Source organism: Myxocyprinus asiaticus, chromosome 39, assembly GCF_019703515.2.
Source record: "Myxocyprinus asiaticus isolate MX2 ecotype Aquarium Trade chromosome 39, UBuf_Myxa_2, whole genome shotgun sequence".
Taxonomy (NCBI): domain Eukaryota; kingdom Metazoa; phylum Chordata; class Actinopteri; order Cypriniformes; family Catostomidae; genus Myxocyprinus; species Myxocyprinus asiaticus.
Window position 1 is genome coordinate 1,884,630 of NC_059382.1, and position 26,057 is coordinate 1,910,686.

A 26,057-nucleotide genomic window follows, 5' to 3' on the forward strand; every position below is an offset into this window, starting at 1 on the left:
TACTGGCCATAAACAAAAACAAAAAAACATGGTGACTGACATTCTGCAGCTCTAAATGGGCCGATCTGACAAACTGGTCACGTAAGGGTTTTCTGTACCACAGCAAAGATCTGCTGCAGAATCCTCACACAGCACACCAGAAATGAAAGAGTTGACAGAAAAGACACTCGTACTAAACTTTTCAATGATTATACGTTTTTTTATTCCCTTTGATGCCTCTGCATCTTCTCCATCAGCTCTTTCTGTCTCTAGTCTGCACTCTTCAAGTAGATATAACTGCAGCCTGGAGATCTCTAAATGGGGGCAGAATCTAAAGAGGGCGGGGTAGCTCCAGAAGGGGGTTGGGCCAACTCCAAAAGAGGGTGGGGTAACTCAAGAAGGGGGTTGAGCCAACTCCAAAAGAGGGTAGGGTAAATCCAGAAGGGGGTTATGTCAACTCCAAAAGAGGGTGGGGTAACTCCAGAAGGGGGTTGGGCCAACTCCAAAAGAGGGTGGGGTAACTCCAGAAGGAGGTTGGACCAACTCCAAAAGAGGGCGGGGTAACTCCAGAAGGGGGTTGGGCCAACTCCAAAAGAGGGTGGGGTAAATCAAGAAGGGGGTTATGTCAACTCCAAAAGAGGGTGGGGTAACTCCAGAAGGGGGTTGGGCCAACTCCAAAAGAGGGCAGGGGTAACTCCAGAAGGGGGTTGGACCAACTCCAAAAGAGGGCGGGGTAACTCCAGAAGGGGGTTGGGCCAACTCCAAAAGAGGGTGGGGTAAATCCAGAAGGGAGTTGGGCCAACTCCAAAAGAGGGCAGGGGTAACTCCAGAAGGGGGTTGGGTCAACTCCAAAAGAGGGCGGGGTAACTCCAGAAGGGGGCTGGGCCAACTCCAAAAGAGTGCGGGGTAACTCCAGAAGGGGGTTGGGCCAACTCCAAAAGAGGGTGGGGTAAATCCAGAAGGGGGTTGGGCCAACTCCAAAAGAGGGCGGGGTAACTCCAGAAGGGGGTTGGGCCAACTCCAAAAGGCAGGGACACTTCCACACACGGTTGTTATCGCAAAATAAAGCCCAACTGGGGACCAGGACCGTAAGGGGTTTATTTTGTGATAAAGAACGTTTTACTGTACATCATCTCGTGCCGTGATACATTTGGAATCTCTGATGGGGCCACATTTTGGGACTGCATTTGTTTATTTCGTAAATTATAGGCTAAATGCAATTAACAATTAGCGTGAATTTTGCAACTGAGTGATGAAGAGCTTAAGCTCCAAGACTCAATGTTTTTTCTTCTTGTTATTAGAAATAAGCTATAAAAAAACATGTCAGTGTATGTAGACTATATTAGGCACAGGGGCACATCTTATTTTGAGATTTGATTATCTTAACATGAACAGTACAGTGCTATTACCATCCATTCATCCTTTTGTCTTCTATTAAAGAGGCTTTTTCATGGACAGGCCGCTGTTTTTAAGCAGCATAGTTTTGGGTTTAATGTCTGTAGGGGACCGTCAGAAAAGTCCACACATGCACTGTGCTAAATAGTTGGTGGTTGAAATGTGGTGGAAGTGAGGGGACAGTCCCTATGCTAATTATAGTCCTTTTTGGTTCTGCCTGTTCAACACTTCCTGTTTCTGCCTCTGGAAAGCCATCAGGATTTGTCTTTCTGTCTCGGTGGAAAGCAGCGTATCATCTGCGGCTCAAAGACAGCATGTTTCTGTCTACCTGTCGACAGGTGTAACGAATGCATGCACATGTGCCTTTCAGTCATCGTAATACGCTTACACACACACACACACACACACACACACACACACACACACACACACACACACACACACACACACACACACACACACACACACACACACACACACACACACACACACACACACACACACACACACACACACACACAGGTTTGATGAGAGTATAGCAGATGTTCACACTGTTACATTAATGACTCACGGGTGGCTAAAAATAACCAGTCTTAGAGTATGATTTATTATTTATGAGTGTAAGTGTGATAATGACATCAAATCTGCTCCACCGACCCCTCTCTTTAATTAGCCACGCTGATCAGCAACACACAAAATCAAACAGGAAGTGTATGCAGCGACAAACGGCTGTCCAATCTACTCTGATCTCACGTCTACCTGACAGACTGCATTATGCATGAAATATTTACATCAGTGAGAATACAAATTGAGCTTAAATTTACGCTTGAAGTCAACATGAAATCAAAATCTTAATAAATGCCACTGGTTTAATTGTGCACGATCCAACAGTGAATCTCCACCTCTGAAAATGACTTTTCTTTTCTGCTGACATCACCAAGGTTGTGTGGGTGGGGAAAAGTAATATTATCCAGTGATGTCAAAGCTCACTTTTTAAGATCTAATCAAACCTGATGGATATAAAACAAGTCCCGGCCAACATTACTTACAGATGAGCATTCCGGTTCACTCGGAAATATGTCACATTTCAGAAACGCAACTTAAGATCCCATTAAAATGGCTTGATGAGCGCCGCTTCCTTTACTGTGTTTCCATTTGAAATGGGCTCAAAAATTCTTTGGACAAAACTGAAACGCCCCCTAGTGCAAGATGAGTCTTCGATATTTTTGCTCAGATTTCCTGAAAGGGAAAGACTGTAAATTTCAAATGCATTTAGCAGGCTATAAGTACATTTTTGCCAACTTCTAGAAGTATATTACAATTAGATCTCAAAGCTCACAGACAAAAAATGAAATGCCACAAAACTTTTAATGCAATCTTTATACATAATTTGTTTCTGAACCACACTATCATGAATTGGTGAATAACTGCTATTGTCCCTCTCTTATTGAAATAAAACAGTCAACAATGCGCTCAACATCACTGTCATCATGGTGCAGAGGGGCGTGTCCGGGGCGGAGCTCCCGGGGTCAGTCACTGTGAACCGGGTCGCATCAGGTTCAACAGTCGCAGCACAGTGTTGCTGGTTTGCACCGACACAGGCTGCATAACCCATGGCATGTGCGATGTAACTCTGTTCGTAAACCCCCTGGAATAGGTGTGCCATGGGACCACGTGCCAACAGTGCCACGTCTTCGCCGCCGTGAGTCTCAGACTCCATTGGGGCAGCTGACTGCTGAATGTAATCTTTATTGGCTGAGAAAGAAAAAAAAAAGCACTTTGATTACACAGTGAAAGTATTAAAGTAATATGTTATGGAATGATATGCGTTACAGTGATTTTACCACGGTTAAGGTGTGGTGTTACCCTCAACAGTGGTAAAATCACTGTGAATCACGTCCTTTCGTGGTTCTTTGCTTGTTTCAAAAGAAATATGTTCAAAGACATCAATGTTCAAAACATTACTATTATCAGTGGCAGATTTAAGCATGGGTGACATGGGCAGTGGCCCAGGGCAGCATCAAACTAATACGGAGTTTCCTTTGTATGCATCAATACAGAGTTTCTTACTGGTGTCGACTTTGCGGATGTCTGGACGCTTGTTGTTTTCGATTTTGTGTCCTGGTCCGTTTCCGTACATCAGAGTAGTGAAGGGTAGAAAGTCCAGGCCAAAGACCGGAGATTTACCTGAGAAACAACCCACACGATAGACAGATGAGACGTATTACAACAATAACATCTCTTACACACAGTAACTTACCCAGAATGCTGTTTCCTCTGAATGGGTAGCCGTTAAAGGTAAACGCGTGGGAGTGGTCAGCCGTGACGATTGTCAACGTCTCTTCCTCATTGGTCAGCTCCAGCGCCCGGGCTACAGCGTTGTCAAGGGCAACCGCCTCATGTAGCGCCATGGATGCACGACTGCTGTGATGCCCCTGATCAATACGGCCGCCTGTGAGTGGAATGTGATTGGTTAAAACACAAAAGCCAGATCTGGGTTTCATTCATCTCCAGTAGAATCTGAGGTGTATTTATGGAGTTATTTGATTGGTTGGATGGGTAAACTTGGGGTTTATTCAATCATTCACTCATTCATAGATTACTTGGTTGATTCCATTATTTTGAAATGTTTGCTTGAGTGATTGTTGACCTTCCACCAGCAGGAAGAATCCTTTGGGGTTTTTCTTCAGGATCTGAATGGCTTTCTCGGTGGTCTCTGTGATGGAGGGATCCATGCGACTGTCTCTCTCTACATCAAACCTCAAATCACCGGGTTCAAACAGGGCTAGAGAGAGAGACAGATAAAGAGATCATTCGCCATCTCTCAAAGTTTGGATGCATCTTCATTCAAGACCTTTTGACCTTTGTCAGCTGGTTCTGAAATATGTCTGATCTGATGTTATATCTGCACGGAAAAAAATATATAAGTAAATATACCAGAAAAGTTATTTCTACATTAAATAAGTTCGTTTAAACCAAAACGTAAAAATATTAAAAGGATAGTTCACCCAAAAATGAAAATTCTCTCATCATTTACTCACCCTCATGCCATCCCAGATGTGACTTACTTTCTTCATCAGAACACAAATGAAGATTTCTAGAAGAATATTTCAGCTCTGTAGGTTCATACAATACAAGTGAATGGTGACCAGAACTTTGAAGCTCCAAAAAGCACATAAAGGTAGCATAAAAGTAATCCATAAAACTCCAGTGGTTTAATCCATGTCTTCTGAAGTGATATGATAGGTGTGGGTGAGAAACAGATAAATATTTAAGTCCTTTTTTTTTACAGGAAATTCTCCTCCCTGCTCAGTCAATTTCCACTTTTCATTCTTCTTTTGTTTTTGGCGATTCACATTCTTCATGCATATCACCATCTACTGGACAGCTAGAAGAATTTCTAGCAAAAAACGACTTAAATATTGATCTGTTTCTCACCCACACCTATCATATCACTTCAGAAGACATGGATTAAACCACTGGAGTCTTAAGGATTACTTTTATGCTGCCTTTATGTGCTTTTTGGAGCTTCAAAATTTTGGCACCCATTTACTTACATTGTATGGACCTACAGAGCTGAGATATTCTTCTAAAAATCTTAATTTGTGTTCTGATGAAGAAAGAAAGTCAAACATCTGGGATGGCATGAGGGTGAATAAATGATGAGAGAATTTTCATTTTTTGGGTGAAATGTCTCTTTAAGTAAATTCTCCATTTGTACTCAATTCAAACTTGTAAAAATTAATGATCTAGCTTATAAGTATATATTATTTATGATTATTTGTTATCTTTACAATGCACCATCATGTATCAATCCTAAAGTAGAAGACTCTGTCATATTAATTTGATCATTTGAGTAAATTTCACAGGTAAATAAAAGTAGTACATTTTACTTTTCCTAGCTGGTGTTTCCAGCATGAATAATTAATGAGATTGCATGGTTTCACAGTTTGCATGTTGAATTACACAGTTTTTATTGTTGCTAACTTCTTGTTTTGTGAAGTTTGAAGTTCATTTTCTTCTCAAAATTACCCGTGCATTATCAAAACAATTATCTGTTGATTATTACGCCATCGTGTTTTGTGCACCAAGTGTTGAGGTCTGCGCACGCAGCTCTGAATCTTGTTTCTATTGCCAGTAATGCAAGGTTATGTTATATAGATTATATAGCATGTATTAAGCTTCCCTGTGGAAGAGTTCCACGTGTCTTGTGGTCCATGACTAAGTACTGTATGTTAAAAAAAACACTGAAATGCTAAAACAAGGCTTAATTTAGTGCTACTTTACTTGAGTCAAATGTTCAAACAAAGAGTGAGTAAAACTGACTTAAAATAGAGTATTGTAAAGTAAACTTTACTTGAGAATTTCTCATTAAATCCACCAAGAACTGTGTGTAGCCGTTATCTGAAAAATGGTCTGTTAAATTTACAAGCAATTTCTAATTGGAAATTGTTTCCAAGGTTTTTTCTTTTTTAGTAAACCCCACTCTCAAATTTTGTTTCAGTGTATGAACGCGTCTCTCTCTCACCCATCAGATAATCCGTCTTTTCAGGGTCCACTGCGTCAAAATTGGTTTTATTCCACACGTATCTGGCAACCTGCACCAAACACACTGAGGTCAGGTCACATGGTCGGGAAAGCACAGCTGTTTCAAATGATGTTTTGGTCTCTCTTTACCTTTCCCTCTTTCATGGCTATCCACTCATCTATGAGGTTGCGCTGGTCTTTTCTCTGTCCCTGTGCGCTCAGGTCAGTGGGATACTCCGGATCGGGAAACCCTTTAGGGGTCATGTACTTCCGGCCTCCACCGATGATCACCTACTCACACAGACACACATCAGCTGTTTGTTCGCTCTGTGCATTTGTTATAGTCTAACCTCAGAAATATATGTTTACTGTGCTGTCTAAAGCCTGTGTGATGTTGAGCAGATGTTAGCCTCAGTCACCATTCACTTTCTTTGCATCTCTTTCCATACAATGAAAGATAATTTTGAGGTTTTAAGTCCCTAACATTCTGCCTAAGGCATATGGGTTTGGAACAACATTTGTTTTTGAGTGAACTATACCTTTACCCTCTTCAACTCTGGTGGATTGTTGCAATTTTTCACATCCAAATTTAAAAGCTCACCTTACAGTGGACTAATTGCATGAAATTGGTCTCATTTACGGAACCTAAGAAGTCAATAATTCACAAATAATATTGCATATGCTTACAATCTTATGATGAACATAATTGCATTAAAGAAAAATGTTCTAAGTTTGCGAGCATGTAATTCTGGTTATGTTTGCTCGATCTCCCTGCAAAAATTCTTATTTTATTCCACTAGATGGCAGCAAGTACTAGGAAAAATAATTCTTCCTCTATCACCTTCCAACACAATATACAGATCTGAAATGTAGGTGGCGCTCTAACACAGCTGAGCACTCACACATGCACTCGTCCATAGACAACAAGCATTTAGAGTGCATAGACCTTCCTCAACGTTTCATTCGAATATCTCGAAATCCGAGTTGTATAGAAGCTCAATCTTGGTGTCGTTGGAAAGCTGAGATCCTCACCTTTGCGATGATATCTAATATTTGTAAACATATTTTGCAAATGATTTCTTTATCATACTTTTCTACTCGAATGCATATTTTGTTCTGAAGTTTTTAGACATAACATTGGATAATTTACCCAAATAAGCTCACAGACAAGTAAACAATGGCTCGTTTTAAAGAAAACAACCTAAAGTAAGAGTTGATATAGAGTTTTTGGGTATCCGGTGCTTACAGAAGCAGTGATAAGGGCAGACATTTATTGTCTTGCAGAGATCATATTTCACTTTGTGATTCTTTTGATAAACATTTAAACTGTGGTGTTACAACAAGAAAATGAAGTACACAGTCATATTTCTGATAATAAGGGCTTTCATTTGATATATGACATGCCTATATAAGTGCTATATGAAACACTTTCATGTTTATATTTCTACATCATTACCAAAAGGTGGTGCTCATTTGCGACACGGAGGATTTCAGGTCTTATCTGGTTATTTTAAGTGACAGAAATGCAAAAGTGATGGAGTTCTGTGAAAACTTCAGATTTTAAGATTTGAAATGGTACCACACATGCCTGACTTGTGGATCCGCTGACTTTTATTTTGTGATCCTAAACTCATTACACGCTCTTGGCCCTGTGCCATGTTGAAGAGGCTTTTAAGTGGGGACACACATTAGACTTCTATTATTTTTATTTAAAGCTAATTATAAAGACTAAAGACTAACCCCAACTGATTTGTTCACACACTCACGTCAATATCAGTGTTTCTGAGCAGCTGCGATGCGATATCTGTACATCCCTCTGTGATGGCAGACGCCGGTAGATCGTCGTCACTGTACCAGGTTCGGCTGGCGCTGTGGGCATATGTAGCAGCAGGGGTGGCGTGCTGAACGCGTGTTGTCGTCACTATGCCAACAGACTTGCCTTTAGAGATGCATGAAAAGAAATTACTGACACACACACACACACACACACTGAGTTGGCCCGAGCTCAGCAGTGTTCAGATTTATGCCGTTCATATTTTTGCATGTACAGTCTCATGCATTAAACAGCGTTAAAATTAGGTCATGTAAATGTTTTATGCTGATAAACCTGCTGGAATGAAAAATGTATCATCCTCTGAGAATCTCATCACCCCTCACACCTTCATATGTCTTTCTTTTTCTCTCTATGCACCATCTCAAGCAGCATTTTCAACTCCTGATCAATCCATCTCTCTGTTAACCGCACAACTTATTATGCTCTCCCTCAGAATCAGAGTTCTCAAAGTTTACTGGAATGACACACAACCGTCAAATACACACATTGAAACATTTTACCCCCTCTCTGGTTCTTTAACTAATGAAGTATGAACTAAAAGTTACAGATGAGAACGTAATACTTCACACACACACAGTTTGTGTCAGCATGTTCTTTTGTTTATGGCTTGAAGAACAACGAGATTAAAAATGATAAAAATCCAGGGAACATGCAGCTAAATCACACACAACGGAAGAATGTTTTTTAACTCTCTGCGTATGTATGAGGTCTTGCAATGTTTTGCGGGAATCACATATCTTTATTGTAGGGACCTTTGGCTTGGGGTGCACACTCTTGTTCAATTTACTTAATTAAAATGAACTAAAGCAACACAATTCGAGAACATTTTGTCACAACTTGATTTCACTGTGTTCTATCCATTTAAATTTGTAAAATGGAAGTTAACTTAATCCATTTGATTTGGGACTTTTTACACAAAGTGTTTGTGTTCAGGTTACATAATAATATTAAGTAAAGAAAACTCATTTCAAACACGTGGAACCCACTGTCCACGATTGAATCAAGTTTAGCCAAAGAGCTATTTTTTTGAGAGCATGTCATTTTATTTAGCTCAATTCAAGAACATTATAAATCAATATGAAGTCAAGACATGTGCGTGTGTGTTTGTGTGTGTACCTGCGTCTTTAGCCCATTTTAGGATGGACGTGACCTCGTTGCCCTTCTGTGAGCGACAGATACCGTTGCGAGCGGCTGCGCTCAAACCAACAATGTTCAGATTAGTTTTGACTCCACATAGATACGCTGTAGCTGTCGCTGCGCTGTCAGGAATCTGAAAATTCACAGAGTACACCTGCACACACAGACACACACACACACACAGACACACACGCACGCACACAGACACACACACGCACGCACGCACATGCACGCACGCACACACAGAGAGACAGACAGACAGACAGACACACACACACACACACACACACACACACAGACACAGACACAGACACAGACACACAGACAGACACACACACAGAGAGAGACAGACACACACACACACACACACACACACAGACAGACAGACAGACACAGACAGACACACACACACACACAGACAGACAGACAGACAGACAGGCACACACACACAGACAGACAGACAGACAGACAGACAGACAGACAGACAGACAGACAGACACACACACACACACACACACAGACACAGACACAGACACAGACACACAGACAGACACACACACAGACACACAGAGAGAGACAGACACACACACACACACACACACACACACACACACACACACACACACACACGACAGACAGACAGACAGACACAGACAGACACACACACACACACACACAGACAGACAGACAGACAGGCACACACACACACACACAGACAGACAGACACACACACACAGAGACAGACAGACAGACAGACAGAAACACACACACAGACAGACACACACAGACACAGACAGACACACACACACACACACAGACAGACACACACACAGACAGGCAGGCAGACACACACACAGACACACACAGACACACAGACAGACACACACAGACACACACAGACAGACACACACAGACATACAGGCAGACACAGACAGGCAGACACACACACACAGACACACAGACACACACAGACACGCACACACAGACAGACAGACACACACACAGACAGGCAGACACACACACACAGACACACAGACACACACAGACAGACAGACACACAGATGTTTCAGATTCAAGACATCTCCTATGAAAATTAATTAATTCCATAATACCAAAATACCATAGAAACCTTTTCTTACTTCTTTAGTTACATACTTGTTTTAACAACCGTTGTAATTCATAGCTATTTTAATACAGAAATTAAAATTAACTAAGAAATTAAAATTACACTGTTAAAAAAATATTTTAACGGGAAAAGAATGTAAAAACGCTACAGTAAAAAAAAACAAAAAAAATTATATATATATATATTTTAACCTTATCATGTAAAAAGTTGTAACACTTTATTTTAAGGGTCCACAATAACGCACTAGTTAAGCATGAATAAGACAGAATGTAGAGTAAGATATATTTTACAATGTATTAAACATCTTATTTTGTGTAGAAAGTAATGCTATTGACCCTTTGCTAAGCTTTGCCCCCCGGTTACGGTTGCTGGCTCTTACAAGCTCTGCAGAACTCCCCATAGGAATGAATAATATTTTTATGTGGGCTGGTATGAAGAGTGATATTGTAATGCATATTTATCTGAAGTTTTTTGTAAAAACAATTATTAAATTACACAGTAATTTGATTAAAAATGGTGTAGACTGTGAATCAGAATCAAGGCAAATGATTATTACAGTCACTTGAAAATAGAAAAACTTCATTTAATGGCAATTACACATCTAATAACATTAGTGAGAGTGAACTCATTAGAATTTTGTGAACTGTTTATTTACTATCACTTTTACTATGACTTAAGTCAAAACATAAACAAATGAACACTCAGTTATTAGCTTTAATTTACCTTGGAGTAAATGTAGATGTCATTGCAGATGTTATATGTTCATTTGGGAATGAGGCCTGACTCTGTTTAATCCATAACATGCTCTTCTCAAGTTTTATTTAATAATTATTTAAAAATAAGAAAAGAAAGAAAAACACTATGGGTATCCTCTTTGGGTAACTTGTTTCACTATTACAAATGACCCGGCAATAACGTGTTTTAATTTTTATCTTTATAAAATCAAGTTTAAAACTACTCAAACACACATTACTCCCACAGGCTGTCATTGGAAAATAGCAAACGCGTGTCAGAGTAATGGCGGCAAGGCAACAGTCGCTAAGACAGGATTGGTCAGAAGCGCTTTTAAGGCGGAGCTTAGCAAAAGGTCAATTAATGCTCAATTTCAAAGATCATTTATCAAGTTTACTAAACAACAGTAAGCCAGTAATGAAGGCTAATTACACGGCTCTCTGCAATACTCGATTCTGATTGGTCAATGGCGCCATCTAGTGGTCAGATATTACTCTGTAACAACCGCACATCCGGGGATTTAGATGTATCAGACCGCTCATCCGGGTTCTGCGAGCCGTCTCTCCTGCTGCTCGGATCACTTTGCGATCTTTACAAGTAAGCTAATAAAATAATTTCAACTCAAATCAATGAATCATGTGCATTTATTTATTTATTTGGCAAGTAATCTTGTAATAGGCTGAATATTGAGGAGTCAGATGAACTTTTAGAAAAATTTGCAACCAGGCACGCACAGATATCAACACTCAGCATATAAAATGCAACGATGGTGAGAATTAACAAACAGTGTAAATAAAAAATATACAGATGCTCTTTGTGATTCTATAACACAGCACTGCTACATTACAGTAATTGTCTGGACCTGTCTAGATCCCAATTTTTATATAAAACAAAAGTCGATGATATTCCCTATGTAGCCAAGTAAACGTGTGTATACCTTTGCAAGTCCCACAAATGGGAATGTGTCCATATTCATGACAGTCTCCTCTCCTGTGCGGTTCTGTAACTGACCCTTCAGTATCCGGGCGGCCGTGATGGTGGTCACACCCATACCTGAATAAACATCACACACTCCATCAGTCTGCTGTGTGTGTGAGGTGATCTGTGCAGAAAAGTGCTGTTCACCAGAATATGTTAAGTTTTTCATGCTGGTGTCCTCACCAGGGTTATTAACAACCTTAAAGGGATAGTTCACCCCATAAAAAAAATAAAAAAAATAAAATCTCTCCTCGTTTACTCACCCTCAAGTAATCCATAAGACTCCAGTGGTTTAATCCAGGTCTTCAGAAGTAATATGATAGGTGTGGAGTAGAAACATATCAATATTTAAGTCTTTTTTTTCCTATCATTTCTCCTCCCTGCCCAGTAGATGGTGATATGCACAAAGAATGCAAACCACCAAAAACAAAAAAAAGAAGAATGTGAAAGTGAAAGTGGAGATTTAGTTTAACAAAAGGACTTAAATATTGACCCGTTTCTCACCCACGTCTATCATATCTCTTCTGAAGACATGGGTTAAACCATTAGAGTCTTATGGATGACTTTTATGCTGCTTTTTTGTGATTTTTGGAGCTTCACAGTTCTGGTCACCATTCACTTGCACTGTATGGACCTACAGAGCTGAAATATTCTTCTAGAAATCTTCATTTGTGTTCTGATGAAGAAAATAAGTCACATCTGGGATGGCATGAGAGTGAGTAAATGATGAGAGAATTTAAATTTTTTGGGTGAACTGTCTCTTTAACTAGCAAAATGGTCAACCAGCTTAACCAGAAAGACTATGTTGGTTGACCAGCTTTAACTGATTGAACTGCACCCCCTACGCCTGTATGTTTTTTTGAGAGTTTTGGACAGACACACTTTTTTGCTAATTTATTCAATGTTTTCTGTACAGCCGCTCAGATTGACGATGTTTTTTTCCCACACAACAGTCTATTATTGTACTATAACCTGTGTTTCACATTTACAAATCACTTTTTTTTGTTTGTTTTTTTTTTTGCAATATAAACCCTAATGTTGTTGAAAAAAAAAAAAAATCTAGTTTAAATGAAATCTTAATTAAACAGTAATTAAAATGGCAAGTTTTGGGCTCATAACTCATATCTATGTTCCTTGAAGTTGTTTTTCTTAAAAATCCATAGAATTGAGATTTTAAGTGTTAATAACTCAAACTGCTGAGTACAAAATGAATACCTACAATGCCTTGTGCTTGAATTAAGCTGGGTTATTGTATGACCTAAATTTGAGTCTATTCAACTAAAATTATTAAGTTGAAACAACAACATCTATATAGCAAATCTGGGTTAAGTCTACTTGCATCAAGTTAAGTTCATACTATATGAACACCAAGTTAAGTGAACTTAATTACACAAGCATTTTGTTGATATATATTTAAACTGAGGGAATGAGTTTACTCAATCAACTGAGTAAAGTCAACTTATTAGGGTTTTCAGTGTGTAATTAGTTGCTTTACATGTCAATCAGATTGTCTCGTCCTGTCCAAGTGGGCGGTTCTTGGTCAGAATCGTCTCAGCTAAGTTTGCCTACGTGAGACTTCTGTTCCACCACCAATATGAGGACATAACCAGCGTAAACCGAGACTAGTATGGAAATTCAATTGCAAGCTGGTATTTCCAGCCAGAAGGTTGTTATTGGACAGAACTCTGTAGTGAGCTTGAATCAGATGTTTGGGATATTTATTATCCATATTTTGTTGAGTTTTTAAACTTAAAAAGTTCATCTTACCGTCTCCTAGAAACAGCACAATGTTTTTGGCCACATTAGTGTTGAGTTTCCTGTCCAGAGCAGAACGCAGTGTACTCTGAGCTGAACTCCTCCAGAACTCTGGGTTCTCCTCCTCAACTGAGAAAATGATGAAGAGATTTAGAAATGCTACAAACAAACATACAGAAATCTAAGGACATGAACAATCACCGAAATCATCTTGTAAGTAAACTCTCATTCGATCCGATTAAAAAAAACACAAATGAGATCTCTTTAATATCGCATCTGTTCCTCCAAGGCAGCAATGAGATTAAAAGGAGGGCAAACGTAGACCTCTCAGATGTTTCTCCTGAGAAGAAGACTTCAGTAATCTCACACATGTCTCCAGTTTCTGAATAGATCAACAATGTCTCAAACTGTGCTCAGATTTGCCAAGATACCAAAGTCTGCAATCAAAAGTCAGAGATCTCAATATGAACACTGACATTTCTCATCTAAAAGCGTCTTTACACATCCGAGTTAATCCTGCTCTGATCCTGCTTAAAGACGCAATGCAGCATAAAGGCCAATGTAAATTAAGCCTGCTTTAACCCACCTCAGAGCAGCCTTAAACTTGGTTTTTGTCATGATAAAGTTTATATTTCATCATTTAGTTTCATGTTTAAGGTATAATTTCTATATTCAAATTTGTATATTTAAAACCTTAATCTCATGTATGCTCTGAGCAGCATTAAACAGTCTGTGTAAATGCATCTTAATGCCAGTTCAAATGCAGCTTCTGTGCCTCCTTGGCAGTGTAAAGATGGCTTAATATTCTTAACCCCTCCTATGGTATTAAAAAATGGCACCTCTCTTTGGTATTCACAGTCATTTTTGACTGGAAGTGTCAGATATGTATTTTTTTTTTTTAATGATGATGATGATGATGATGATAATGATACCATTTTTTCTTTCCTGAAGTAAGAACAATAAAAGTATTCATTTCTTTTGGGATTTTATGCTATTTTGATCTTATTTACATGTAAGTTTTTAAATTGTATCATTAATTTGCATAAATAAACAAAATATATATTTTTTTTTAATTCAGAACATACACTTCTGTAAGTTGAAACATGGAGAAAATATGAGATTGTGACAATTGGAGGAAGATTGCTGCCATCTGGTGAACAAAATATAAACAAGCTGTCTGTAGCCACCTAATGTGTAGTCTGATGACTTGTTAGAACCTAATTTTATATTTATCAAAAGATATGCAATTGGATACATATCTAGACATAATCAAACTTTTATTTGACAAAGATTAGCATTTTAAATTTGATTTGAAGTGTCAGTTTTTACAGTTAATGTCATTATGCTTGCAATCAAACCTGACCATGGTGTTACAAAGACAAGACAGTATAAGCATTTTTCTACCAATAATTTATTTCAAACATAAAAATGTAACAACTCAAAAGTAAATGTCAAGAAACAGAAATGAACTGCAAAATTCAGAAAATTCAATTAGAGGATAAAACAGAAGAATCGGAGTAACATTTTGCAATTTCAAACTTTCTATAGTAAATTTGTTTTGTGTTTTTTTGCAAACGTGTGTGTGTGTGTGTGTGCGCGCGCATGTGTCAGATAGCGGTCATCAGTTGGAAAACAACAGATGACTTGGAATGCCAACAATGACCAAAAGATGGCTGTTGAGCTCAAATTTAATGATGCCCAGGTTGTGTGTGTGTGTGTGTGTGTGTGTGTGTGTGTGTTATTGTCTCACCCCTTCATTTCTGAATGTGTGTTTGGCATTGTGACTGATTTATTTTTTTGACAAATGTAAAAAAAAAAAAAAAGAAAAAAAAAAGCATTGGTTTAAAGTTTCACCAGTTCATGCTTGTGTGTGTGTGTGTATGTGAGTGTGTGTGAGAGAGAGAGAGAGAGAGAGAGAGAGTGTGTGTGTGTGTGTACAGGTTTTGCTATACTTGTGAGGACCAAGTATTGAGAATCAACCTGTTCTGTGAGGACATTTCTGGTTGTGAGGACCTTTTGGGTGATCCTCACAAGGGAAATTGCAGAAAGTTTTTTGTGAGGGTTAGGTTTAGGGGTAGGGGTAGGGTTAGGGGATATACAGGTGCATCTCAATAAATTAGAATGTCGTGGAAAAGTTCATTTATTTCAGTAATTCAACTCAAATTGTGAAACTCGTGTATTAAATAAATTCAATGCACACAGACTGAAGTAGTTTAAGTCTTTGGTTCTTTTAATTGTGATGATTTTGGCTCACATTTAACAAAAACCCACAAATTCACTATCTCAAAAAATTAGAATACATCATAAGACCAATAAAAAAAACATTTTTAGTGAACTGTTGGCCTTCTGGAAAGTATGTTCATTTACTGTATATGTACTCAATACTTGGTAGGGGCTCCTTTTGCTTTAATTACTGCCTCAATTCAGCGTGGCATGGAGGTGATCAGTTTGTGGCACTGCTGAGGTGGTATGGAAGCCCAGGTTTCTTTGACAGTGGCCTTCAGCTCATCTGCATTTTTTGGTCTCTTGTTTCTCATTTTCCTCTTGACATACCCCATAGATTCTCTATGGGGTTCAGGTCTGGTGAGTTTGCTGGCCAGTCAAGCACACCAACACCATGGTCATTTAACCAACTTTTGGTGCTTTTGGCAGTGTGGGCAGGTGCAAAATCCTGCTGGAAAATGAAATCAGCATCTTTAAAAAGCTGGTCAGCAGAAGGAAGCATGAAGTGCTCCAAAATTTCTTGGTAAACGGGTGCAGTGACTTTGGTTTTCAAAAAACACAATGGACCAACACCAGCAGATGACATTGCACCCCAAATCATCACAGACTGTTGAAACTTAACACTGGACTTCAAGCAACTTGGGCTATGAGCTTCTCCACCCTTCCTCCAGACTCTAGGACCTTGGTTTCCAAATGAAATACAAAACTTGCTCTCATCTGAAAAGAGGACTTTGGACCACTGGGCAACAGTCCAGTTCTTCTTCTCCTTAGCCCAGGTAAGACACCTCTGACGTTGTCTGTGGTTCAGGAGTGGCTTAACAAGAGGAATACGACAACTGTAGCCAAATTCCTTGACACATATGTGTGTGGTGGCTCTTGATGCCTTGACCCCAGCCTCAGTCCATTCCTTGTGAAGTTCACCCAAATTCTTGAATCGATTTTGTTTGACAATCCTCATAAGGCTGCGGTTCTTTCGGTTGGTTGTGCATCTTTTTCTTCCACACTTTTTCCTTCCACTCAACTTTCTGTTAACATGCTTGGATACAGCACTCTGTGAACAGCCAGCTTCTTTGGCAATGAATGTTTGTGGCTTACCCTCCTTGTGAAGGGAGTCAATGATTGTCTTCTGGACAACTGTCAGATCAGCAGTCTTCCCCATGATTGTGTAGCCTAGTGAACCAAACTGAGAGACCATTTTGAAGGCTCAGGAAACCTTTGCAGGTGTTTTGAGTTGATTAGCTGATTGGCATGTCACCATATTCTAATTTTTTGAGATAGTGAATTGGTGGGTTTTTGTTAAATGTGAGCCAAAATCATCACAATTAAAAGAACCAAAGACTTAAACTACTTCAGTCTGTGTGCATTGAATTTATTTAATACACGAGTTTCACAATTTGAGTTGAATTACTGAAATAAATGAACTTTTCCACGACATTCTAATTTATTGAGATGCACCTGTAATCTATAATTTGTACAGTATAAAAATCATTATGTCTATGGAGGGTCCTCACAAGTATAGCAAAACCAACATGAGTGTGTGTGTGTGTGTGTGTGTGTGTGTGTGTGTGTGAGAGTGGGTGGGTGTGTATGTTTTGCACTGAGGATGTTTTAGAGTCTCACCCTGTAATTTCTGTCTGTTTTTTTTCTCCATTGTGGCTGATTTATTGATTGTATTTGAAAAAATTGCTCTGTTTTTTGGTCTTTCCCATTAATTTTCAATGGTCGGTCAATTTTGACTGTGAATACCAAAGGTGTATTTTTTTTTTTTTTTTTTTTTTTTTTACGACCACTTAAGACTTATCGAATCAAGCCCAATTTAATTATTTTTTTTTGTATGTTCAGATGGCAAATGGAGGAAAAGTCACCAAGTCTTGATCATGACCGAATACCATAAGAGGGTTAAATAATATACTGTATATGTATAAAACATTTCTCATCTAATCCGGGTTCAATACAAGATAATCTCAATTGTCGACATTTGTAGCATAATGTTGATTCCCACAAAAATTAACTTTGACTCGTCTCTCCTTTTCATTAAAAAAAGAAGCAAAAATCTGTCACATTGAGACACTTACAATGGAAGTCAATGGGGTCAATTTTTGGAGGGTTTAAAGGCAGAAATGTGAAGCTTAAAATGTTATAAAAGCACTTATATTAATTCTTCTGTTAACACTTGTGTTTTATTTGAGCTGTAAAGTTGTTTAAGGTGACATTTTTGTGGGATAACAGGGTTTACAGTGTCATGTTGTCATAGCAACGAAGCTGTAAAATTGGATATAATTTACACAGAAGTTACTAAGTGATCTTATCACACTGAAATCATATTAACACACATATTTTTCACATCTTTTAAACCCGGAACATTCCTTTAATTTTATAGCTCTATACTCTTACTGTATGTCAACAGTTGACTCATTTGTACATGGAATTTTAGGAGAAAGCTGAGATAAAGTTGATACTTTACTAAAACATAACTGAGAGCTCAATGAAGTCTATTAAGCTAGAAAAGAGCAACATTTTCTGAAAAATCAAAAGACTGTAGCCTGGCCCCAAGAAAGGGGCTCTTAAAAACAACTGTAAATGACTTTGATGTGAGTGCATCCTCTTGAATGTGTACTGGAGTGGATCTGATTCACTTTGCAGGCAGTGAGCTTTGATTTTTAAAAACAGCACAATGCGAAACACAAACCCCCCAACACACACACACTCTTCAGATGAAAAGCGCTCACCCACTCTCACTTCAGCTCAAACTAGTGACTATTATTCAACCACCTGTCTCTCTCTCTTCCCTGTCTGTTTGAATATGATGGTACGACAGCCTCATTAGAAAGTGTGTCAGTGAAGTTCAGACCAGCGGATGCAGGCAAATGAACGAGACATTCAGGTGTTTGTAAACGGCGTCAGATATTGAGAGAGAGCGGCAAGTCAAACCCATGTGGCCGTGAAATTCACACAGTATTTTTGATATATACCATGGAAATAAATGGTGTTCCTGAGTCGCTAACTAAAAGCAGTGACACTGCTAACTGTAATAAATGTTTTAATAGCATGAGCTATTTTCACAATAGCGTCGCTGTTCCAGAAACAAGCTGCGTTTGTCACTGTATATAGTTGTTCAGGTTGTTGTAGGGATGCACAACACTACAAAATTAGCAAAGAAAAAAAAGAAGAAGCTGAAAACACAAACAATTTAAGCCACAATGAAATTAAGACGCAAAACAACACCACTATCAGAAAAGGCTTAAAGGTGCACTCAGTAACTCCCTGAAGACATGAATTGTAATTTTGCAATATATGTAGGAAATCATGAGCACTCACATTAAAATGAAGACTCCAGTCATATCAGTAACCATATAAAAGCTGTTTTATTCTACATGGAGAGGGTTCACACATGGTGGCTGCCATGTTAGAAATCACATGACCAGCTGAAAATTACCAGAGATTATTTAGCAGAGATGGGCCACTTCTATTAAAATAAATGGGAGAAATTGGAACGCTCAACCAAGATGCTCTAAGCGCCCAACGGAGGTAGAAAGGAAGTCCCGCCTTACAGTTTAGGGGGCCTGGGTAGCTCAGCAAGTATTGACACTGACTATCACACCTGGAGTCACGAGTTTGAATCCAGGGCATGCTGAGTGACTCCAACCAGGTCTCCTAAGCAACCAAATTGGCCCGGTTGCTAAGGAGGGTAGTGTCACATGGGGTAACCTCCTCGTGGTCGCTATAATGTGGTTCTCGCTCTCGGTGGGGCGCGTGGTGAGTTATGGATGCCGTGGAGAATAGTGTGAAGCCTCCACATGTGCTCTGTCTCCACGGTAATGCGCTCAACAAGCCACGTGATAAGATGCGCGGATTGACGGTCTCAGACGCAACTGAGATTCACCCTCCGCCACCCGGATTGAGGCGAGTCACTATGTCACCACGAATACCTAGAGGGCATTGGGAATTGGGCATTCCAGATTGGGGAGAAAAAGAAAAAAAAACATTCTTGAGATTTTGGTCACTCCCCATTCAAGTAGATATAGCTGCACTGGCATGACTGGAAATAACCTCCCGAGAGCGTCCCAAAAATGACCGACAGTGGACTGACTTGCTAGAAAGACTTTGGTACTACTCGCTTAATCTCAGTAACCGTCCTGTTATTGGACACTTTGCACTCATGGATTAAATGTATCATGGCCGACTGTGAATACTAAATTTCAACAATGGCATCTGAAACTGAAAACATTTGATTTTAAATGATGCTGCATCCAAGCCGCTAGGTGTCACTGTAAGTCCAAGATGACACAAAGACAAAAGTTACCGAGTGCAGATTTAATGTTGTTGTGTTGTGGCTTAAAAGAATATTCCGGGTTCAACACATGTTGAGCTCAATCGACAGCATTTGTGGCATAATGTTGATTACCACAAAAATTAATTTCGACTCGTCCCTCCTTTTCTTTAAATGTGTGTTCCAGTGAGACACTTACAATGGAAGTCAATGGGGTCGATTTTTGGAGGGTTTAAAAGGCAGAAATGTGAATCTTATAATTTTATAAAAGCACTTACATTAATTCTTCTGTTAACACGTGTTTTATTTGAGCTGTAAAGTTGTTTAAATTGTCATTTTCCAGACATTTAACGGTTTTCGGCATTGTGTTGCCATGGCAATGAACTAGTAAAATTGTCTCTAACTTTCCACAGATGTGGTTAGTAAGTGATTGTGTCAGTAAAATCATGTTAACGCACATATTGTTTATGTCTTGTGTCTATACTTTTGAAACAGTGAGTATTTTAATGTTTACAGATTGACCCCATTGACTTCCATTGTAAGTGTCTCACTGGAACACACATTTGTGTTTTTTTAAAAAATAAATTTTTAAGATAATCAACATTATGTCACAAATGCTGTCGATTGAGCTTAACTTGTATTGAACCCAAAATATTCCTTTAATTTTGTTATGTTGTGGTTTAATTTCATTTGGTTGAGGTACATGGTACAGTAATGGCATCAGATGGCAATACCATGGTACTGAATGATTGCCATATTCATGCATTGCATCATGGTATTTCAAGATACTTCATATCACTATTAGACTAGAGTGCATGTCCATTTACTATGGTAAATTGTCCAAAAAACATAATTTTACAAATAGTACAATATACATCATGGCACTAAATGATTACCTTATTCACATACCATAGTATTTACATGGTACTCCTAGATACTTAAAAGTATACTATGACATTAACATGTCAAAAAACATTACATTATGGTTTTAGATGTATACCATAAAACTAAATCATTACCATATTCATGTACAATGGTATTCAACACCATTGTAAAACCACTCCAACTCCAAAAAGCAATGATAGTACAATTGTTATTCTGTGAGGACACTTTTTGAAAGGGTGCTTCAGAGAATACCATGATACATGTGAAGAAAAGGTGTCTTACCTGAGGCAGAGGTCATGGACACCACAGCCAACAAAAAACCGATGGTGGAGAGTCGCATGTCTACCATGGCGGGGGACGACAACCGGACAGACAGAAATCACTTTTAGAGGGAGAAAGTGTCTGAATACTTTCACACTGGTAAATCACATCAGATATGCAACCTCTAACCCTCCTGTGATGTAAACACAATCTCCACCAATCAGAGCAAAGATCACCGACAGGACCAGTTCATGGCCACTGAACACATTTGGCATGTTTCAAGATTGATGAACGCTCTCATCAGCAGCTGTAAACTTCATATCATAAGAAAGTCAAATTAGTCACATAAAATGTAAGCCTTGATCTTAACCTTGTGCAAGCAACCAGCAGCACACACACACACACACACACACACACACACACACAAACACAGACAAAAAGAGTGAATGCACTCAAATCAAAACAATTCATTTAAATTTAGAGAGTGCATTTACAACATCAAACACCTCCTTTAAGGAAATATCTGATAACGGTCACATGCACATACACACTGTACAGAGAAATGAGATTTAGACTGATAATTGAGCAGCTATTAAATTAAAAAAGTAAATTTAGCATGAAATCATTTTCTTAAGACTTATAACACTCAACAAAGATTGTGTTTCAGTGTCTGAACAACCTTCACCTTAAATGATTGCGGTCGATGATTATTAGCAGGTGATATGAGGATATTTATGATCATTTATGATGGTTTATGGTGTGAGAGCTCAAGGGTTTGCAGATAACTGAGAAATAGAAGAATAATCATAAATGAAGGAATTAAAAGAGTCACCTCAGCAGCGCTTGTGTAACACTGATAACACAAAAACACATCCAACAAATCATCGTTTCTCCATCTCACAAAACCAAGATTAAAGACAACACACCCTATTTCTAACATCATTCAATTTGTTTTGCTCTGACAATATTTACGTGACAATTAAGCAGGTTTTCCTCCAAAATGTGCATTGCTGCAATGTGAACAAACCGGCTAATTTTCTTTGCATTACAGTAATGCTACATTATTTAAATTGTAAAGTATTTACACATCACAGTAGCATTTTCATGCAAAATATAACCTTGAATTTTCTCTTGACTTTGGGGTGAAATATGAGACATTCACCCACACACACCATCACTTGTGTAAAACAAATGACATTTATAAAACAAGAAATACCCTCTATGTCCTGGGTCTCTATAAAGAAAGCAAGGACAAACTCAGTCCTGCATTTAACCTTTTAAAAGAACAAATGAAATCGTTTACAAGACTGTCATGTTTAATACACCTATAACCTGAGCTAGGAACCGCACATACACACAAATCTATTATTTGCAGACAGACATGGACAGAGGGGTGCAAAATCTTATTTCTTAAAGAAGCAAACTGAGTTGGAGGAACTTTCAGATCATTCATGAGGAAAGAGTGCCATCACGTGGCCATTTAAAGAGCTCAGATCATCTGATAAAAACATGTCTTGATTGTGTCTCAGAAACCGCATCTGCACACACGTGCACTGAGAAAATGCACAAGGAATCCCTAACCCTAAGTCAACGCTAACAGGGAGGAGAATCGTACAGAACTGAATGACTTCGGTTCCGATTCCTCTCAACATTTCTGGTTTTTATTGATTCATTTAGTACTTTTGAGCAGGATATAATAAATGCATTTAATATTGGATTTAAAGCCCTTAGCAGCCTGTTATAAAATGATGAGATAATTTCATTTTTAACAGAACAGATTCATGCACAAGATGTTTACACAGACTAATTAAGACATTTTATTCATTATTTGTTTATTTGAATAAAATACAACTAATTACAACGACATATAATGTCAAGGGCCTATTTTTAATAACACACTGTCATATCAAAAACCCTCCAGAAATGACTCTTTAGCCTACAGTACACATAACACAGTAACAACTCTTGGTTCATTTAGAGTCAGACGGGAGAAACGGCTCATGAGAGTCATTCGTTCGGGAAATCAGATATCACTGGTCATGCTGTATGTTTCGCGCTGTAGATTAAAAAGTTCAGACTCCACTGAATAAGACTACACTGGTCGCACAACAGATTCAAAAGAACGATTCAGAGTCGCCTGTTTGGAAATCGGACTACACTGATCACGCTGTGTTTTGCACAGATTCAAAAGAACCGACTCACAAGAGTCATTCGTTGGGGAATCGGACTACACTGATCGTGCTGTCTAGCTGCTGATTTAACAGCGGTGTTGCAGTGCGGCTGTATGCCAGTGCAGGAAACACTAACAGTTTTAGTACACTGTTCTGTCCACATCAGCAGAAGTATGCATGTTCAAGAACCGTTAAATTAACGGAATACAAAGTCATGAACATCATTTAGTTCCAGTATGTATATACAGTATATATATATATATATATATATATATATAAAAACAGAAATCGGATATAAGAATATGTTCCTGGTTTGCAACCATGAACGCTTTGCTGTATTTTGCATTCAGTTCTAAACAGCCTTTGTGCGTCCCTAGCTATATAGAAGCCTCTGTTTAAAAAATACATCAAATTTGGTGATGGTGTAATATTTCTGGTGGATATATATATATATTTTTTTATGTGCATCAGGGCATGTTTTTTTGGGCTAATATTGCCTACAACAAAACAGCAAAAAAAAAAAGTAAATATTACAAAGGATATTAACACATTTTTGTTTGGTACTTTTTCATTGCAATGATCTTTATTTTCCAGTTTCAAATGTGAAAAGAGCCATCAATTTCTCTTCATTAAATACTTAAAGCAAAAAAAAAAAAAAAAAAAAAAAAAAATATTATATATATATATTAATAATAATAATAATAATAATATATATATATATATATATATATATATATATATATATATATATATATATAATTTCATTAAACTATAATCAACTAGAGGAGAATAATTGTACAAGCCGGGTGGTTAAACCGTAAAGAAAAACACAAATTTAAATACAGAAAAAAAAAGCCAAAACAATTAATACATGGCATTAAAGTTAGCATTTCTATTATTGAAAAACAAAACAAAAAGAAAATATTTATTTACAGGGCGCTCCTGAAATGCATCTCCACTCCAGGAAGCCCAGAAGGCATGTAGTATTCAAATTCTCTCATTCTCCAGCTTTCTGTATTTTTTTATTTCCTCCTAAACATTTTTAAAGAGTTTATTTCTCTCTCTCTATTTTTTTAAGCTATAATAATGATTTATTTCATAAGTCCACTACAGGTGCACAAGGCGTGGTAAACATCCACAATCTCTCCTCTTCAAAGACTCCGGCCCTTTTTATTTTTGGACATTTTTTTATTTTTACCATTAAGTTTGTTGTGTAAGGGAACTGTATATCAGGTCAGACCGGCGGAAACGTCCCCCCCCCCCCCCGGTGAGCAGCAGCAAAAACGTCAAAGTTCACGTCTGCAGCGCGTTCCCGCGCACGCATCGCCCAGAACACAACTTGCATTTATTTTTTTGATTTTCCATCATAAAAAAGTAGAAAAAGCAAGGACCTCAAATCACTCCACTAAACAAAAAAAAAAAAAGCCAAAACGAAACAGCAATCCTCCTCGCACGCGATCACCTGGTCCACCCAAAACTCGAACAGCGATGATGAATATAAAGGGTTTCCGAACAAAAAAATAGAACTCTGAGCAGCTTTCCATCACCAGGGAGTGACATCATAAACGGATGATTCCATGATGTCATTAACGTCCGTCTCCACGGCAGCAGGAGCACGAAATAGCAAGCAGCAATGCTAACGGCTAAAACTCCATGACTGTGGTGAGCAGGTAAGGCTTGTTCTCCTCTAATACTCGTCATAATGAATTTAGTTTCAGTTCAACGGCATTTCCTTGTGCAAACAAAGACTAAACAAAAGCAAACAAACAAACAAACACTTGTCCTAATATTGAAAATCTCACAAAGGCTTTTTTCCCCCAAATCCATTGTACTCCATGTCAAACATTCTCTGCTGTGGGCGTGGCCAGAGATCTAGCTGTTGTCTGATTCGTCCTCAGCTTCGCGCAGCCAGGTAAAGAAGGCGGTGACCGATTTGAGGGCGACACCCTTGCCCAGCTGTTCCGCGGGGTCTTTGCTCGACTCCCACTTATAAAAGCCGTCCTCTTTTATGACGTCCTCGTCATACAACACGTCAAAAAACATACGCAGCAAATCTGCAGAGAAACAGAGAAAAACATTATTGATTCATCCGGAGCAAGTTTGTCATTTGAAGGGTTTTTCTATTAGATACACAGATGCATAATCATAAAAACACAGTAAACACTTACTCGGCGGTTGCTCCATTTGAACCATGAGACCCTGGAGAGCGTACAGCGCCTGCAGTTCTTTCTGTTCGTCTTTTAGATAGTGTTGCAGCAGCTTGGCCCTCTGGGTAATTTCTTTAGTGTCTACTTTATATGGGTTCTCACCTGGATGCAAACCACAGAGGGTCAGATCACAGGAAGAGTGAGGCAGGAGAACATAAGCAGAATTTCAGAATTAAGGAACGAAATATAACCATGTGACTCACAGATGATGGCAGACTGACAGACTGCCGTCATCAGCGCTCGGATGAACGTGTTGGATGTCATTTGCTGCTCATCCAGGTTAGCCTACACAGAGGGCAAAGGTCATAAAGGTAACACTGGCATTAGCAACATGAACTGAACTGCGTAAGGAAATTTAACTTTGATCTTTCGTAAAGAATTTTGCAAAGCTGTCCGTACCAAACAACCACCATCTAAACTCAGACAAAAACATTTTTAAAACGAGTCAGAACTTCAGATGAAATGTGTGATGTCACACACACACACACACACACACACACACACACACTTGGTTGTTGACTGTATGACGACTGCCGTCACAATTTGTTTAATGACCGGTTTACTTTTTATGCACGTT

General features: G+C 38.6%; 2 protein-coding genes across 3 annotated transcripts in view; both read right to left on the reverse strand.

Annotated features, from left to right (window-relative positions):
* Positions 1 to 2,024: 2,024 nt before the first annotated feature.
* On the reverse strand, positions 2,025 to 21,413 carry alp3 (alkaline phosphatase 3). The gene is made up of 11 exons (XM_051679304.1): positions 21,124 to 21,413; positions 13,476 to 13,592; positions 11,668 to 11,783; positions 8,852 to 9,026; positions 7,668 to 7,840; positions 6,052 to 6,192; positions 5,903 to 5,972; positions 4,025 to 4,159; positions 3,635 to 3,826; positions 3,445 to 3,561; positions 2,025 to 3,129 (listed from the first exon to the last, which is right to left on the reverse strand). Exons 1-11 carry the CDS (start codon positions 21,188 to 21,190, stop codon positions 2,819 to 2,821), a joined length of 1,614 nt encoding a protein of 537 aa, XP_051535264.1. The 5' UTR covers positions 21,191 to 21,413; the 3' UTR covers positions 2,025 to 2,818.
* A 2,615-nt stretch (positions 21,414 to 24,028) lies between these two features.
* Positions 24,029 to 26,057, reverse strand: part of LOC127429917 (eukaryotic translation initiation factor 4 gamma 1-like) — a 52,085-nt gene continuing 50,056 nt past the window's right edge. For both annotated transcript variants that reach the window (XM_051679277.1, XM_051679276.1), the window contains exons 29-31: positions 25,684 to 25,765; positions 25,442 to 25,582; positions 24,029 to 25,327 (exon numbers count right to left, since the gene is read on the reverse strand). In XM_051679277.1, the coding sequence (XP_051535237.1) occupies positions 25,146 to 25,327; positions 25,442 to 25,582; positions 25,684 to 25,765 (405 nt within the window). In that variant the 3' untranslated portion in view covers positions 24,029 to 25,145. The remainder of the gene's footprint in view (positions 25,328 to 25,441; positions 25,583 to 25,683; positions 25,766 to 26,057) is intronic.